The sequence below is a fragment of the Chelonia mydas genome, chromosome 21 (assembly GCF_015237465.2).
Source record: "Chelonia mydas isolate rCheMyd1 chromosome 21, rCheMyd1.pri.v2, whole genome shotgun sequence".
NCBI lineage: Eukaryota > Metazoa > Chordata > Testudines > Cheloniidae > Chelonia > Chelonia mydas.
The window spans coordinates 6,567,312-6,584,423 of record NC_051261.2 but is presented as its reverse complement, the minus strand read 5'-3'; the positions used below and the strand labels follow the sequence as shown (position 1 = coordinate 6,584,423).

General features: G+C 51.4%; 1 protein-coding gene across 3 annotated transcripts in view; it reads right to left on the bottom strand.

Annotated features, from left to right (window-relative positions):
- SLC41A1 (solute carrier family 41 member 1) overlaps positions 1-12,648 on the bottom strand; it is a 30,648-nt gene extending 18,000 nt beyond the window's left edge. For 2 of the 3 annotated variants that reach the window (XM_037884913.2, XM_043533781.1), the window contains exons 1-2: positions 12,450-12,603; positions 7,749-9,174 (exon numbers count right to left, since the gene is read on the bottom strand). In XM_037884913.2, the coding sequence (XP_037740841.1) occupies positions 7,749-8,132 (384 nt within the window). In that variant the 5' untranslated portion in view covers positions 8,133-9,174; positions 12,450-12,603. Of the gene's footprint in view, positions 1-7,748; positions 9,175-12,449 lie in introns of all 3 variants that reach the window. The other variant, XM_037884914.2, reaches the window with a different exon arrangement.
- Positions 12,649-17,112: the final 4,464 nt, after the last annotated feature.

Sequence of the window (17,112 nt, the reverse complement as noted above, 5' to 3'; positions counted from 1 at the left end):
CTTAGCACAGGGAGGTCCTGGTCCATAGCTAGGGCTTCCGGGTGCTATGGTAACACAAATTAGTAACAGCAAAGGCTGGGCAAGACTCAGACAGGTGCAACGGCACCAGCATGACCGTGCTCTCTAGAAAGGCTGCCACCAGATGTTCCCACAATTAACGTATTTGCAACCACAGCTCCTGCTGCTCTCATGATATCCACTAAGGCCTTGACTACGATGGGCCGTTTAGATCTCCCACAGCTGCACTGCCATTGGTGCAGCTCTAGCCTGGCAGAGATCCCAACAGCTGGCCAGATGTGTGCTCTTCTCTATTACAAGGAGCCCTGCACACTTAAAACTTACTGCAAATAGAGAGCTCTTTACCTGCATTAGTAACCCCTTCCCGCGGGGAAGGATTTCAATCACCTTGTTTATTTTTCCATTTTTTGTGTCCTCTACCTTCAGTGCTGGGACAACAGGAGTCAGGGAGGACAGTTTCTCCACCAGGTTCTCAGCACTGCAGTGATTGGTGTCACTGGGGCTGCTCAGGGAAGATGACATGCTCTTGTTCAATCACAAGTTGGACCAGAAGGAGGACTCATTGGGCAAAGTTCCATGGCCTGTGTTACTCAGGTCAGACTAGATCATCTGAAGGGTCCCTTCTGGGCTTAAAAAATAAGTCTATGGATACACCGAGACATTTGGGCACTTCACACTCTGACAAAAGACCTTGTTGCCTCTCTAAAGATCCAAGTAGTCACGCTTGGCCTCCCTCATCAAGCACTTTGGAAAATGAGCTCAGCTATTTATTATTTCATCTGGGGCTCAGTGTGGCCAAGGGGACTGCTGCTCTGGGAGAGCTCCAGGGCTTTTAAAAATCTCCCCCATCGACCAAGTCCAAGCCAGGACACGTGGAAACAGTAGGCAGAGCAAGCATTAGCCTGGGAGCTAGAGAACAAGAGAGGGCCACAGGGTCAGTCTGCATCCAGCGGCCCCTTCGTATTAATTATACAAGAGCCCTGCCTTTGCCCCAAGGGACACGACAGCAGGAGGTCCAGGTGGCAGCAAGAGGAACCTCCAGCCCTCCCCCCCTCTTGACCACATATATCGCCATTGTACATTGACCTTTAAAAGTCTGCACAGTACGCTAGTGCCAAGAGAGCGGCTGTAACCTGTAACCAGAACCTGCTACAGCACGTTCCCTCAGCAGGGCAGACACTGCGCCAAGCCAGGGATGTTCCTAGAAGGGGGGCGGGGGGGGGGGGGGAGCCACTTCCAAGGAGGGAAAACAAGACTTTTCACCTGCATCAGCAGCTTGCTTGCTGCAGAGGGCAGGACCCACGGGCTCCTGCCAACTTTCTTATTATAAGATGTTACATAAGCCCAACATACAGGCATATTTATATCAGCCCCAATGGCTTCTATGGGGCACAAAGCTCACAGCAGTGGAGTGTGCCCAATGAACAGGCCTTTAGGGCATAATGCAACTCCCCCGCCCCCACTTAAGTGCTATTGTGCACAAAACTTCAGCAGAGACCCATGCCATTGACAGAGTCATTCAAATTCCCTCTCGCCCCGTCAACAGCATGAGGAGAAAGTGTTTCTAAGGCTGAAGAGGGGAATCAGACAGTCAACAGAAAGACCTAACAAATCCTGGCAGTCTCAGCTGTCTGCTGACACATCTACTGACTTGAAATTTGGGCAGTGCTTGATCTGTGCCAGGGCTTGGCAGTTTATAGCCCCGGCACCGTGGGCTTGCTGCATCAATTTTGAATGCAAAATAATTGCTTGAGCCCTGACACCTCTTTCATTACAAATTAAACACTGAACTTGGAGTAAAACTTTCAGAAGCACAAGAACCTAAATCCCTTTTCAAACATGACTTAGGCACTTCAGAACCCAACTTTAAACGAAAGTCAGCGAGACTTATGTTCTTAAATCCCATTAACTTTCATTGAAAATAAAGTCTCATTTTGAAAAGCACCTTTGGAAGTAAGGTGCTTTGAAAGTTTTACCAAGTCAAGCTTTTAAATTCTTGGTAGTAACAAGGGCTAAAAATACATGAGAGTGAGACGTGGACTCTTTCCACTTCACATGCTACACTGTCAGTTAAGCTCCACAGCAGAGAGTATTATGGGTGATCAGTCATAGAAGACACAAAGGATAAATTGCTTCATGGTCAGACCACAGGATGTATTTGCAGCCCTAGCAGTTAGGAAAGTAGGAGTGCCTGGAGACTGAATTTCCACCCCTTGAAAATAAATATGGAACCACATCAAACTTTTTTAAATTTTCAAGTCACACAAACTTCCAACGGTAGCCGCACTTTAAGGTCACGGACTATACTTGTAAAGTGCAAGAGCTAGCACATGCCATCAACAGTCACCCACCTGCCAAGTGGAGCTTTTGCAACAGTCTTGCTGAACAAGAGATGACCCAGGCCTGTGCAAAAGTGCTGTTACTTCAAGGACAACAGCTGCATCTAAAACTCCGTCGTGTGTTTTGGGTAACCATATTTGGGTGTTTCAGAGCAGCACAGTTCTAAGCAGGAGCAGGGTCCCCTCATTCAGAGGAGACTCCAGCAGCATGATGTTTAGTGATCCCTTGAAAGGAAGGGGTGAAGCACCCCGGGGAGGACACAAGGCCAGAGAGCACCTTAGTAAAGACACTTGGCATATTCTGCCTTCTGTCCCCATGCCACCCCTGGAGTGTTACGTCCAGGGACTGGGCCCCAATCTCTACAAACCAAACCCAGAAATCAGGCCCTGGTTGCCAGTAAATACTTGGTGCCACCTGCAACCTGGAAAAACACAGTTGTTCCAACACCACTTTGCTTTGAGTCATTTGACCCCAAAATTCAGGGTATGTGTGTGCGAAATGCAGGTGACAAGGAGATTTCATGTCATGTACGGTTCTCCTCGTGAATTACAGGCATGTGCAGGGACCATGGCCCCATTCCATATCTTACATAACTTTCTATGGGCTGGACAATGATCAAGGAGAGTAAACATGAGATGCCCATCCTAGCTTCTTCCCTCTCTCCTTCACACCCCCTCTTCAGCTCAATCCCCGCTGGCAGAGTCAAGCTGTGCTTAGATCATGTTACAAGCCACATGGGCAGATCGTGATCCACCAGCTCCCAAACTCGATGTTCCATCAAAGAGCGGGTTAGTTCTTATGTATTTCTCCTATTATACAACATACTGGCCATGCCACATCTAGGGCCACCAGTTACATACCCTCCCTCATGCCAACTACGGTAGTACCGAAGCCTCTGGAACAACGGGCTTCGGAGATGCTCTCGCCGGACTACAGCCAGTCATGGTGTGTACATCAAAAGCACCATAACAGACGTCCACCCCCAGAAAGACACGACCCTCCCCACTCAGCCCACCCCCGAGGGGGAGCAGACAAGCCTTGCAGCACGCCCAGATGGCATGGTCAACAAGCCAGGGCTCTGCGGATAGAAGGGGGCTGTCCCTTACAAGTGGCTTCCAGTTGTAGGAGTGCCACAAGCTTTGCCCACTGGTCAGAACCCTGCCCTCCAGGAGCACAAAGGGGTCGAGGCCTCTCTGATCCCAGAGAGGGCTCCCCTTGTTGAATGGCAAATTCTCAGCACGCTCCCTTGTTAGCGGCAGGAACAGCTCAACGGGGCAAGACAGGGCTAGCCCGCAGCGCTAGCTTTCACTGGGCAGAGACCAATACACCCAGCAGGGAAGAAGCTTTCCTCCCCAACGGCCCCCTCCGGAACTGCCCTGTGCAATGGGTGAGCAATCCCTCTGCACCGCGGGCAGTCTGGTCAAGACAACAAAGGCACTGCCCTTTACCAAGAGGGCCACCCCCGGATCTTGCAGGAGCGCACGTCAAAAAAAAAAGACTGCCTGGGTTTTTGTCCCATGGCCTTTCGATCGATCATTTAATACCAAGGCTAAAGGCAGCTACTGAGAAGTTGGCAGCACACCCTGCATAGTTACGTGTTGAGCTGCCAGGTGACTGAGGCATGATGAAGTTTGACTTCAGAAATAAAAGAGGGCTACCGATCCAGTGAGCTGCCGTGTTACTCCCACCTCCACCCCCACTGTCATTAGGGCAGATCTTTGTTTAGAGGAACCTTCAGGTTGATTTAGGGCTTCAAAAAGAGCAGGGACTCAAAACCAGTGACTAAGGGGTGGGGCTATTTTAAAAATAAATGTCCCAGTAAAGCCATAGGCATTGCCACACCAGATGAGACCGAGGGTCCATCCAGTGGGCAGTACTAGCTGCTTCGAAGGGAGGCCCACAAATGGCTTTAAGGGACAGGTCTGCAGTGAACTGGAGGGAGAGTGGGAAGGAGAAATATTGTTCTAACCCCAGGTAGGTGAGGCTCACAAAACCAAGATTTCTGTTTTGATTTAAACATTCCCCAGCAGCTCAGACATGGTCGAGCTAGTACACTAAACCCAAGACTGAAACTACCGGGTGTTGTCTCCATGCTGTGCCATAGCAATAAGTGACTGCGGTTAAAGTATTTTCATGTTGAATGATTTAGAGCAGCGTTTCCCAAACTTGGGACACCACTTGTTCAGGGAAAGCCCCTGGCGGGCCGGGCCAGTTTGTTTACCTGCCGCATCTGCAGGTTCGGCCGATCGCGGCTTCCACTGGCCGTGGTTCGCTCTGCCCAGCCAATGGGGGCTGCGGGAAGCGGCGCAGGCCGAGGGACGTACTGGCCGATGTTTCCCGCAGCCCCCATTGGCCGGGCACAGCGAACCGTGGCCAGTGAAAGCCGCGATCAGCCGAACCTGCACACGCGGCAGGTAAACAAACTGGCCCAGCCCGCCAGGGGCTTTCCTTGAACAAGCGGCGTTGCACACCACAGCTCAGGACATCTGTGTGGGGATTTTCAAAGCCGGATTTTTATTTTGACAGCAGCTCTTCATTAGGATTGCTGTATTTTGCTCAGATAAATAACCTCACATACACACAACGAACTGGTGCCTTATTCCCTGCATCAGTTTTTACTTCCCTTCAACTGATGCACGTTTTTGCTGTGTGACATTACAGCAAAAGACAGATCAAAGAAGTCCCTTTTCTATCTTGTTCTGGAAGCTGATTCACAACCGCAGCCCTTCAGGACAGCTGGGAAATGGTTAAGCTGCTGATCAGCTGCCAAGGACTAGGAACGCCAGGGTCAGAGTGTGTGACTTTGGCACCAGATCTATGGTCAGCTAGGTCACCTTCCCCACATAAAATCCAAGCAAACTGCACAGCTTGTTCATTTTGGTTGCACCCCCTGCAATGCAAGTCACCACTCTCAAGGGCTGTTATGATACAAGTCCAAGAGGTTCAGGTAGCTGATAGCACACTACAATAAAATCAGATGCTCTAGCTTTCTCAGGGAAGCCTTCCCCCTGCTCTGCTGGAGTCACTACTGAATGGTCAGAGGACTCCAACATGTATCGCCAAAATCACGCAGGGCAAACCCACCCACACACAAAACGCAGCATCCAGAGTTGCTGAGTTTTAGAACTAAGGTCCCCCCAGTCACATTCCCAGAAAGCTGTTTCCAACTCAGCCCTTGAGCATTTTTCAGGGAAAGATTGATTTTATATTTCAATTCTGCTCAAATCAGTTTGGGCTCCAACCAGCCCTTGGGGCAACATCAGGACTGAGCCAGTCTCCTGGGACAATGAGGGGGCTCTCTGCCTGCCCACAGTCCCCGAAGTCGTCCCAGTTTTAATGCGGATTAGGTAGCCGACCACCCCACCATCCCTTCTGAAGAGCCACCTCATGGAAAATGTCCCACCGTTAACTAAAGCATGCCCGGCCTCTTCTACAGGAGCCATGAATCAGTGATGTGGGGGCTAAACAGCAGGCCTGGAGCTGCACAGCTAACTCCAAGTAGAGCGGCAGACAAGTGACCAAGGGCAGAACGGGGCCTTCAGCGTGACCCCTTGTCTAACTGTTGTGTGTGGACCACGACTGGAGAAATCATACTTCCACCAGGCTGCGCACACAGACCTAAGTGCTAAGGCAAAGAATAATCCCCCACAAACTGCAACGAGCGACTCGAGTCTCTGACGTCCAACTCTGATGAGAGATCCAGCAACATGGTGCAGCCACTAACGAGAGCCCTAAGTAACCACGTGCCGAACCATGGGAGCTCTTGAAAAAGCACATTCAAGCACAGCAGAGAGTGAACTCCACAACAGCTGCACACGTAGCCACTGCTACACTGACTCTAGCCCCCAGCCTTCCAATACATATTAGGGCTCTCGAATAGCATTGCTCTTTGGTTCTAACAATTCCAGATTCAGAACAGAATGAGACGTGGCTGTGTCTCGACCGCCCACCTCCAGAAATGGAAGCAGATGCCTAAATTCCAACCCTCCCCAAGTTATGAGTTTACCTTAAAGCACTAGAGAAAGAAGTTTGCCATTGGTACTTCTCTAGCGCCCATCACCACTGTAGCCAACTGTCAAGGTTCCTTCCCCACTCTGAACTCTAGGGTACAGATGTGGGGACCCCCATGAAAGACCCCCTAAGCTTATTCTTACCAACTTAGGTTAAAAACTTCCCCAAGGTACAAACTTTGCTTCGTCCTTGAACCCTATGCTGCCACCACCAAGCGTGTTAAACAAAGAACAGGGAAAGAGTCCACTTGGAGACATCTTCCTGGGGAAGGCTTGACAAAAATCCTCACCAATTTGTATAGGTGAACACAGACCCAAACCCTTGGATCTTAAGAACAATGAAAAATCAATCAGGTTCTTAAAAGAAGAATTTTAATTCAAGAAAAGGTAAAAGAACCACCTCTGTAAAATCAGGATGGTAAATACCCTACAGGATAATCAGATTCAAAACATAGAGAATCCCTCGAGGCAGAGCCTTAAGTTACAAAAAGACACAAAAACAGGAATATACATTCCACTCAGCACAGCGTATTTTACCAGCCATTAAACAAAAGGAAATCTAACGCATTTCTAGCTAGATTACTTACTAATTTAACAGAGTTTCTGAGACGGCGTTCCTGATCTGTTCCCGGCAAAAGCATCACACAGACAGACAAACCCTTTGTTTCCCCCGCCCCCTCCAGATTTGAAAGTATCTTGTCTCTTCATTGGTCATTTTGGTCAGGTGCCAGTGAGGTTATTTTAGCTTCTTAACTCTTTATAAGGGAAAGGGTTTTGCCTCTGGCCAGAGGGATTTTTTAGCACTGTATACAGAAAGGCGGTTACCCTTCCCTTGATTTTTAGGACACCAACCATCTCACAGTCCCATGCATTTATCCCTTCCTGTGAGGCAAGGCAGTGCTCTTACTTCCTTTGCAAAGATAGGAAAATGAGGCACAGAGAGGCTAAGTGACTTGCCCAAACTCTCACAGGAAGTCTGTGGCAGAGGTGGGAATTGAGCCTGGGTCTCCCAAGTCCCAGACTAACACCCTAACCACTGAACCTTCTCTTTGTACACAGAGAAGCATGCCCTGGGTTAGGGAAAGCTTCTCACATCCTCCTTTGCCAGCGAGCTCTTGCCTTGACTAGGGACAGACCCCTGTTAGGCAACTTGGGCCAATTCATTCGCTAGCCCACACGCCCAGCCCAACTAGCACTGCGGAGTACTCTGCCCAGGAACTGGACAGCAATGCCTCATTTCACACAGGCCGCCGCCACCACCACACACCATGGTACCAGCATTTGAGTCACCACTGTCTTGGGACAGAATCAAGCCAGATAATGGGATTCGGAGCCCAAGCCATGCAGTGTCCCCAAACTAAGAGCGGGTTTTAGCCTTACCTGTACTATGTCCAGCACCATGCCAGCAGCTACCGTCCCAAACCCGGCCAGCAGGAAAGGGAAGAGGACCTGCAACCCGATGGAGAAGGAGGTCTCCTTGAGAGGGGAGGCAGGCTCAGGGCCCTGATCTGTACTGGTGTCATCGCTCTCGTTGCTCTGGCTGCCGTTCTCCAACAGGGCATCCTCTTCTCGCACCCCTTTGGCGTTGGCATGGGACTCCAGCACCACCACCTCCACTCCTTCTCCGTCGGGCTCCAAGAACTCCGAGGGCTCCACGAGCTGCTGCCGGTCCGGACTGGCCAGGCAGTCTACGGGCACAGCCAGGATTGGCAGCACCACCCCATTGGTCTGGTGAGCCTCCTTCTGCTCCAGCTTGGAGGACATGCTGAAGGGCGGATGTCCCCCCGACCCTCAACTTGGCTGGGCTACAGCAGGCAGCTGTCCCAGAAAAGACCTTCTGCCCAAGGCTCAAGCCAATGACCCTTCTTGCATCTAGATGCCACCTCCTTTGTTCTTGCGTGCCTGCCCTCGACTGCAGAGGCTGATCCCCTAGCAGAGATCCCCATCAAGCACAATCCAGAAACGGGAGACACCAACCACCAAGCCGGCAGAGAAGAAGGAGGAGATTCCAGATACAATCCCTTGGCTCTAGTTCTCCTGTTCCCAGAAGAAGGGGCTGTAGAAGCACACGCAGTCTCCCCGATTCTCTTCTTTGGTTCTTCACACTTTAGTGCATCTTCTTCCAACACTCCACATTCCCCCTCCCAGCCCTGGCTCCAGCAGCTGGACTTGTGCTCAGTTGCTTTTAAGGCGAAGCAGGGAAAAACATGAAAACATGAAACAAAGTCTTTCAAATCTGGGTGTTATAAAGCAGGATTTTATAAAAAAAAAAGTTCGGGTGGGTGGGGGGAATTTGGGTTCTATCCTTTTAAAAGAATAAATAAAATTCCCCTGATTTCAGCTCCTTGGGTCATTCCAGTTTAATTACTTAGCCAGGCAAGGAACTGGGAGGATCAGAGTTTAAAAATAAAGGACCGCTTGAATGAGCTCTCTTCTTTGGAGCTACAGATCTGCTTTCTTCTTCCCGGGGACCTTGCTTTCAGGGGGAGACAGTGCAGAGAAGTCTTGGTTGGTGTCTGGCAGTTGACAGCACTGGCCTTTTCATGCCTTACAGCCTCTTTTCCCTGCTCTCTTCAGAACAGCTGGGTCACCAGTCAGCTCCAACTGCAGCAGTGAGCCTCGGCTGTCCTCCGGTGTAAGGGAATCTCTCACCTAACACCACGTGGCAAGGATGACTCTTAACTAAAGGAACAGGAAGTTCCCAGATAGGGTTACTTGGTGAGCCTAGCTTGCGCTGGCAGGGATGCTGGCATTGAGAAACGGCCTGGCTCACACCCACGTTCCAGGGACTGCTGTGCGCTTTCACCTTAAAACAGGAGAGAAACAAGCGATACAAATATTTTATCTAACCTTTCTGCAGTCAGCACAATGGCACATTCATTCAGCAACGCTTCCCTCCCATGCACTGGCCTTCAATGGCTTTACTATTCTGCTCTCCAGAGCTATGCTGCTGAGCTAGTTAACCCTCCCTCACAACTCCTGGCACACACAGCAATGGGACAGTATCAAATTGGGGGGGCGGGGGAGGGAGAAGAAGAGAGGAGAAATGGGGAGGAGGCACAGCTCACACAGCTTATGTGCGATGGATGGTCTGCCCTGTTCTGTTCCCCACACCCAGCCCAGCCATCTCCCATCACCCCCTCCCAGCCTGTAAAGTCCTGCTTGGGATGCTCATGCACCAAAGTCACGAGACAGGGTGAACAGATGTGCTCAGTCCAGAGGACAAATACCATTGTTCAGCCATTGAGAGCCACTGTTGCCACGCCAGGCAGCGGATGCGCACACATCCCCAGATGGCCGGCTGCAGGCTCCGGACAGGCCTGACAGCAGAGTGGAACATTTCCCCAGCTGACACGCGGGTCGGCAGCCTCCGAGTTCAAGAGCCAAATTTCCCTGATCCTTTGCAATAAACATAAGAGCAAGCCATAGAGCAGGCGCGGGCAAAACACAGCCCGCAGGCCAGACCCGGCCCATCTAACATTGCTGTCCAGCCTCCTCTGCCCCTCGCGATCTCAGAGTCCGAGCCGCTAAAAGTCCCACGGTGTAGTGAGCACTCAGGCAGGCTGCCTGCCTGCTGTGGCCCCACATCTCTCCCGGAAGCAGCCGGCTACTGCTGACACAACTCTGCGCACCCCAGAAGTGTGTGTGGGGGGGGAGGAAGAGGCAGCTCCACATGCTGCCCCTGCCCCCAGCACCATCCTCACACAGGAAACCAGCCAATGGGAGCTATAGGGGGTGGTGCTTGGGGGTGCGGGCAGCGCACGGAGACCCTGCTGCCCTCCTTCCCCACAAAGGGGCGTGCAGAGACGTGCCAGCAGCAGCTGGCTGCAGCTGCTTCTGGGAGCGGCGTGGGGCCACGGCATGCAAGCAGCCTGCCTGAGCCCTGCTGCGCCGCCAGCCGGGAGCCGCCTGTGGTAAGCGCCTCCTGGCCAGAGCCTACACCTCGCACCCCTTCCCGCACCAGGTCAGAACCACCCCCTGCACCCAAACTCCCTCCCAGAGCCCTCACCCTCTCCTGCACCCCAATCCCCCGCCACAGCCCTCCTGCACCCAAACTCCCTCCCAGACCCCACACCCCCTCCATTAATATAGTAGAAATGTGGGGCCCTGACGACTTAAAAAAATTCGTGGAGTGGCCCCCCTGTGAAAATTATTGCCCACCCCTGCCATAGCAGGATACCATGGTTAATGGGCACAGTCCTGAGCAGGCTGGGGTGTGCGCACTGCTGCCCTCTGCTGGACAGAATCACAAGTGCTCCATGGACAAGATGGGCCTTGGATTGCTGGAGAGCTGGAAGGTCAGGGTTCTCTCCCTGCTACTGCAGGACAGCTAAGTAACTTCGTTGTTGTACGAAAACCCCTAGCGAGTACCAAGTTCTACTCAGTGCTGGCTGGGAGCTCAAATACAAACCGAACACCCGCCCTCCTCCCAAGACACAATCCATTAGGTATCATATGCGGAAGGGGGAGCGTGTAATGAGCGAAGGCATTTTACCACACTGAACCATCACTAAGTTTGGAAGGTGAATCCCAGCTTTGCTGAACGGATCTTGCAACGACAGTGCTATGACAAGCCACTCTGCTTGTAAGGCATACCCTGAACACAGGGTACAGTGCTGAGTGCAAAGCTAGTTGGACCCTAAGCCCCCAAGAGGAAAAACCTCACCTGAAACTACAAAGTTTCAACCTGCTACCTTGACAAGTCTTCCCAGTTTAGTGTCCCTTCCGCTGCAGGAATCTTTACTGAGGGTGGAGGAAAGCTCATTGTGGTACATTCTAAAAACCACCCCCAGTAATAGTGTCAATACACTAAGCAGCGGACACTGCTGCTTCGTTAACCACTGCCGTTTAGTGCTTCCTTTTCACACTCCCTCTGACAGACTGATTCAGGCAACAGATCATTTATTATCATTATTAGCCATGTCACTGCGCACAGGTCGGCCAGCCTCTGATTCAGGAATCTGAGTAATCCAGCCAGCTCCAGTCCAAATACATGTTTGAGTCACACCTCAAAAAACTCAACTTCTCCCCACTCACCACCCTGGCTGTTTGGATTGACTACGTCTATTACCCGCAACCTCCAGTCTAAGAGCGGAACAGGAACTTTCACACACACACACTGTTCATCTTCACTGGGTGTCAAGTTCTCCATGAATTAATCTCCTGCCTCTCTCTAGGTAATACCTAGAGCACCCCACCGATAACACCCCCGATGGCATCGGCAAAACCCTCCTGCCCAGAAGAAATGCCTTTTGAGTCAAGCACCATCTAATATCCACCCCAGCTATATCCCATTCAGATACAGAATTTTAAAGGGACTTGCCCACCCCCAGTCCATCACCCCCACAGCCTACCCCCCTCACCCCATCACCCGCAAGGCCCCTGCAGGGAAAGGGTGCATCCAGTCTGGGATTTAGAGGGAAAGCTGGAGACTGACCCATAAGCCTCCTTCCCTAAGGAAAAACAAATGCACTCCCAGGTCACGTTCACCCCTCCGAGGCGCGCTATCCTTACCTTACATGCCTTGGCAACCCTGCGAAGGAGAACGCACCCCAGCACCACCCATGCGGAGCCTCACCGTGGGGGGGGTCCTATTATTGGGGCACCCCCAGGGGCGCCGGGGCAATCTGTACATGGCGGATGCTGAGAGCCACTGAATGAAACCAAACCTTGTATCTCACGGAAACCACTTCAAGCCGGGGGGGGGGGGGAGGAGGCTGCTGCAGCACCCCCCAGTTCCAGCACCTGTGGGCACCCCCGGCGCTCGCAACAGCCTGAGGAGGAGCCTGACATACCCGCAAGGAGGCTGCATCGAGGGGCGGCTCCTTCACACACCACCCCCGCCAGCGAACTGCGTAAACCCCGCGGAGGCGGCAGGTCCCCCCACCCAAATAAGAGTCCCCAGTGCCAGCAGGAGCGGGCGCGGGGGCGGAAGGGGGGGGGGTGATAGGGACGGACCCTGGAACAGGGCCGGGCACATCCCCCGCGGGTGACCCGCCAGCAGGTTGCACCCCGCGCCCCCCCCCCCGGATTGCACCAGGCTCCCGGCCGGCTGCAGGGACCCCCGCGCCGAGCACTGACCTGCCCTGGGAGCTGCTGCTGCCGCTGCTGCCGGGGCCCGTCCGCCCCCGGCCGCCGTCCCTGCCCCTGCCCCTGCCCCTGCCCCTGCCCCGGCGCGCCCGCCGCTACATCGCCACTGGCCCAGCCTGCGCTCCCGCGGAGCCGCCACGGCCGGAGCAGTGAGCTTGACATCACCAGCCGCCAATGGGCGCTCGGCGCCTGCGGCTCTGCCCCCTCGTCACTGGACGCCGCCTGCTGACGCAACAGGCAGCCCGCCCCCGGGCCGGCGGAGAGCTCGATTGGCAGCAGCGCTAGCCAACCGAAACGGGGAAAGAGGCCGGGGAGGCGGAGCGAGGGGGGCCTGCCTCTCGTCACAGGGAGGCGGGGCTTCATGGCGGAAGGATCCAATCACAGGCTGCCTGCAAAGCTCGCCGTGCCTGGCTGGTGGCTGCGGGTGCGCACGTGTCTGGCTGTCGCTTCCCTGAGCAGCGTGGTCTGGTCTCCGGGGGTGGGGGCTAGGAGCCCGGACGCCTGGGTTCTCTTCCCAGCCCCAGCGGGTTTGGGAGCCCAGACGTCTGGGTTCTGTTCCGAGCCCCAATGTGGGGGATTTGGGAGCCCGGACTCCTGAATTCTCTTCCCAGCCCCAGCGGGTGGGGGGATTTGGGAGCCCGGACGCCTGGGTTCTATTCCCAGCCCTAGCGGGTGGGGGGATTTGGGAGCCCGGACGCCTGGGTTCTATTCCCAGCCCTAGCGGGTGGGGGGATTTGGGAGCCCGGACGCCTGGGTTCTATTCCCAGCCCTAGCGGGTGGGGGGATTTGGGAGCCCGGACTCCTGCGTTCTGTTCCGAGCCCCAGTGTGGGGGATTTGGGAGCCCGGACTCGTGGGTTATAGTCCCAGTGCTGGGACAGGTATAAGATCTAGTGGTAAAAGCAGGGGGCCTGGGACGCCTGTCTTCTGGTTGTACTCCCAGTTTGGAGAGTGAGGTGAAGTCTGGGGGTTAGTGCTGGAAGCTGGGACTCCTGGGTTCTAGTCTGGTTCTGCCACTGATAGAAGAATTCTTGGCAGCATCCCTTTACATTTCTAGACCCGAGAGACTGAGGTGATGTTTTGAAGGTAATTGAGAATTTTATTGCAGGATTAAGAGTAGCAGCTGTGTTAGTCTGTATTTGCAAAAAGGAAAGGAGTACTTATGGCACCTTAGAAACAAATTTATTTGAGCATAAGCTTTCGTAAGCTACAGCTCACTTCTTCAGATGCATTCAGTGGAAAATACAGTGGGGAGATTTATATACATAGAGAACATGAAACAATGGGTGTTACCATACACACTGTAAGCAGAGTGATCACTTAAGGTGAGCTATTACCAGCAGGAGAGCGGGAGAACCTTTTGTAGTGATAATCAAGGTGGGCCCTTTCCAACAGTTGACAAGAACGTCTAAGGAAAAGGGGGGGAAGGGAATAAACATGGGGAAACAGTTTTACGTTGTGTAATGACCCATCCACTCCCAGTCTTTATTCAAGCCTAAGTTAACTGTATCCAGTTTGCAAATTAGTTCCAATTCAGCAGTGTCTCGTTGGAGTCTGTTTTTGAAGATTTTTTGTTGAAGAATTGCAACTTTCAGGTCTGTAATCGAGTGACCAAAGAGATTGAAGTGTTCTCCGACTGGTTTTTGAATGTTATAATTCTTGACGTCTGATTTGTGTCCATTTATTCTTTTACGTAGAGACTGTCCAGTCTGGCCAATGTACATGGCAGAGGGGCATTGCTGGCACATATCACATTGGTAGATGTGCAGGTGAACGAGCCTCTGATAGTGTGGCTGATGTGATTAGGCCCTATGATGGTGTCCCCTGAATAGATATGTGGACACAGTTGGCAACGGGCTTTGTTGCAAGGATAGGTTCTTGGGTTAGTGGTTCTGTGGTGTGGTGTGTGGTTGCTGGTGAGTATTTGCTTCAGGTTGGGGGGCCGTCTGTAAGCAAGGACTGGCCTGTCTCCCAAGATCTGTGAGAGCGATGGGTCGTCCTTCAGGATAGGTTGTAGATCCTTGATGATGCGTTGGAGAGGTTTTAGTTGGGGGCTGAAGGTGACGGCTAGTGGCGTTCTGTTATTTTCTTTGTTGGGCCTGTCATGTAAGTAGGTGACTTCTGGGTACTCTGCTGGCTCTGTCAATCTGCTACCTGATCACTCTCGTTACAGTGTGTATGGTAACACCCATTGTTTCATGTTCACTATGTATATAAATCTCCCCACTGTATTTTCCACTGAATGCATCCGATGAAGTGAGCTGTAGCTCACGAAAGCTTATGCTCAAATAAATTTGTTAGTCTCTAAGGTGCCATAAGTACTTCTTTTCTTATTGCAGGATTAGTCAGTGCTTGGTGTGCCATCTGGGCCCCACGCAGAACAAGGGTCAACAGTAAACAGGGGTCATGACTGCACTGTTACATCCCAGAAAACAGAATTATTACAGTCATACTTTATCCCTACATTGCACCTTTCTCTTCAATAGATCAGTGCACTTTTCAAACGTTAGTTAATAAGGCATGGGATATTGTCACTGGTATCTCTGTTTCCCAGAGGAGGAAACTGAGGTGAAGCCAGCAGTAGAATCCATCTCTCCTGACTTCCAGCCCCATGCCATAACCCCAAGCCCATAAATTGCTCTTCTATAGCTCTTTACATATAGGAATCTCAACATGCTTTACAAACGTTAATTAATTAAGTCTCCAAAGACTTGTACCAGGAAGGTATTAGGTTTATTATCCCCATTTTATAAAGGGCTATGGCGATGAGCCACTGATAGGTGACACAGCCCCATGGCCACTGAACAACTGTTAGTGGCAGAGTTGAGAATAGAACCCACCTATCTAAGATATGGTCTACATGCATTTTTTAAATGGTATAACTATTTCAGTTAGGGCTGTCATTTGTTAATGATAAAACCACTAGTGCGGATACAGTTATATAGGCAAAAAGATGCCCTATACCAGTATAAAGTATTCCCATTCCTATATGGGAATAGCTATACCAGTATAAAGCCCTTTCCACTGGTATAACAACATCCACACTAGGGCAATCATATTGCTTTAACTGTACTGTGGTAGTTAGAGCAGTACAATGCATGGTGTAGACAAGGCCTTCTAGACTAAGCTCTTCAGGGCAGGGACTGTCTTATGTTTGTCCAGGGCCCAGCATGATGGGGCTGAAGACCTTTAGCACTACTGCAATGAAATAATAATGAGTCCTGGCTTCCTGGCAAAGTCCCTGGGAAGGGAAAGCATCACTTATCTTACAAGTTTGTTAATGCTGTATTTGTGCTACGAATCCTCATGGAGAAGTTGAGAGAAAAGAGATGGCAACTGGCTATGGACTTTGTGGACCCGGAGAAGGCGTACAGTCATGTACCAAGAGAATTAATTGGGTGGAGTTTGTGATGGAAAGGTGTGCCAGAAAGCTATGTCCAGCTTATCCAGGATAGGTATGATGGAATGACTACTGTCGTCCAGACTAAATAGGGCTGCAGTAGAGGATTAACAGTAAACATTGGCCTGCATCAGCGCTCAGCGTCAAACCCCTTCTTGTTTGCAATTGTCATGGATATGATAAGTGAGAATATATGAAGGCAGCTGCCTTGGAACTTGCTGTTCTCTGCTAACTTAGTGATAGGTGCAGAAGATGGTGAGACCTTGGGAGCCAATTTGAACAATGGCGACATAGTTTTCAGTGGGCTGGATTTAGCGTGAATGATGATAGACCAAGGCTGTGATCACTGAGGAAGGCGAACTCACCATGAAGGATATCACAGGCAGAAACCGTAGAAGAAGACTGAAAGACTTTAAATACCTCGGATCAATGATTGCTGCTGCTGATGCCCTCCTGAGTGATGCGTGGCATTGTACTAAGCTTTGTGGGGCAAGTGGTGGGAGCTGACTCCAGTTGTCTGTGACAAAAAGAAGCCAATATAGTTAAAAGATAGAGGGTATAAAATTGTAATGTGACCCATCTTAATGGAACGGGGACTTAGCTAGCCACAAGAAAGAAAGTCAGTGTGCTCTCCACCACAGAGTTGAAGTTATTGAGATGGTCAAATGGTTGGACACTCCATGTTAGGATATGAAATGGAGTTTTAAGGGGCCTAATGCAGTTTGTTCCAATAGAAGACAAGTTGAGGGAGGTTAGGCTACCTTGGTAAGGGTTATCCACTGGAGAGCGGAAAGCTGTATCGGTAGGATGGCTCTTGCAATAATTGTGGATGGAAGATGACCAAGGGGAAGACCAACGATTTGGTATGTGGACTGGATATCAGTAGACCTCAGAGAGGCCAATCTGCACGACAGCCTGGCCTATGTTCATGAGTTTTGTATGAAGGCTATGAAAATCTCCAATCCTGAACAGGGAAGTGGCATGAAAGAAGAAGTAGTCCTGACTTCCACTCCTTGGCTCCATCCACCAGACCCCAGTGATTCTGTCAAGTATAGCTGCAAAGGGGAAAATATACTGATAAGGAGATACATGTTCTCATTCCCAAATCCTGTTTATGGCAAACTCCCTCCTCCCCCTGACAAAAATACACCAAATGCAGTAATTCCTGCTGCTGAGAACTCATTACTGACTGCTCTGTAGGATTCAATTTCTCTGAATGAAACCAGCTTCTCTGATTCAGACAGGGTTTTGTTTTT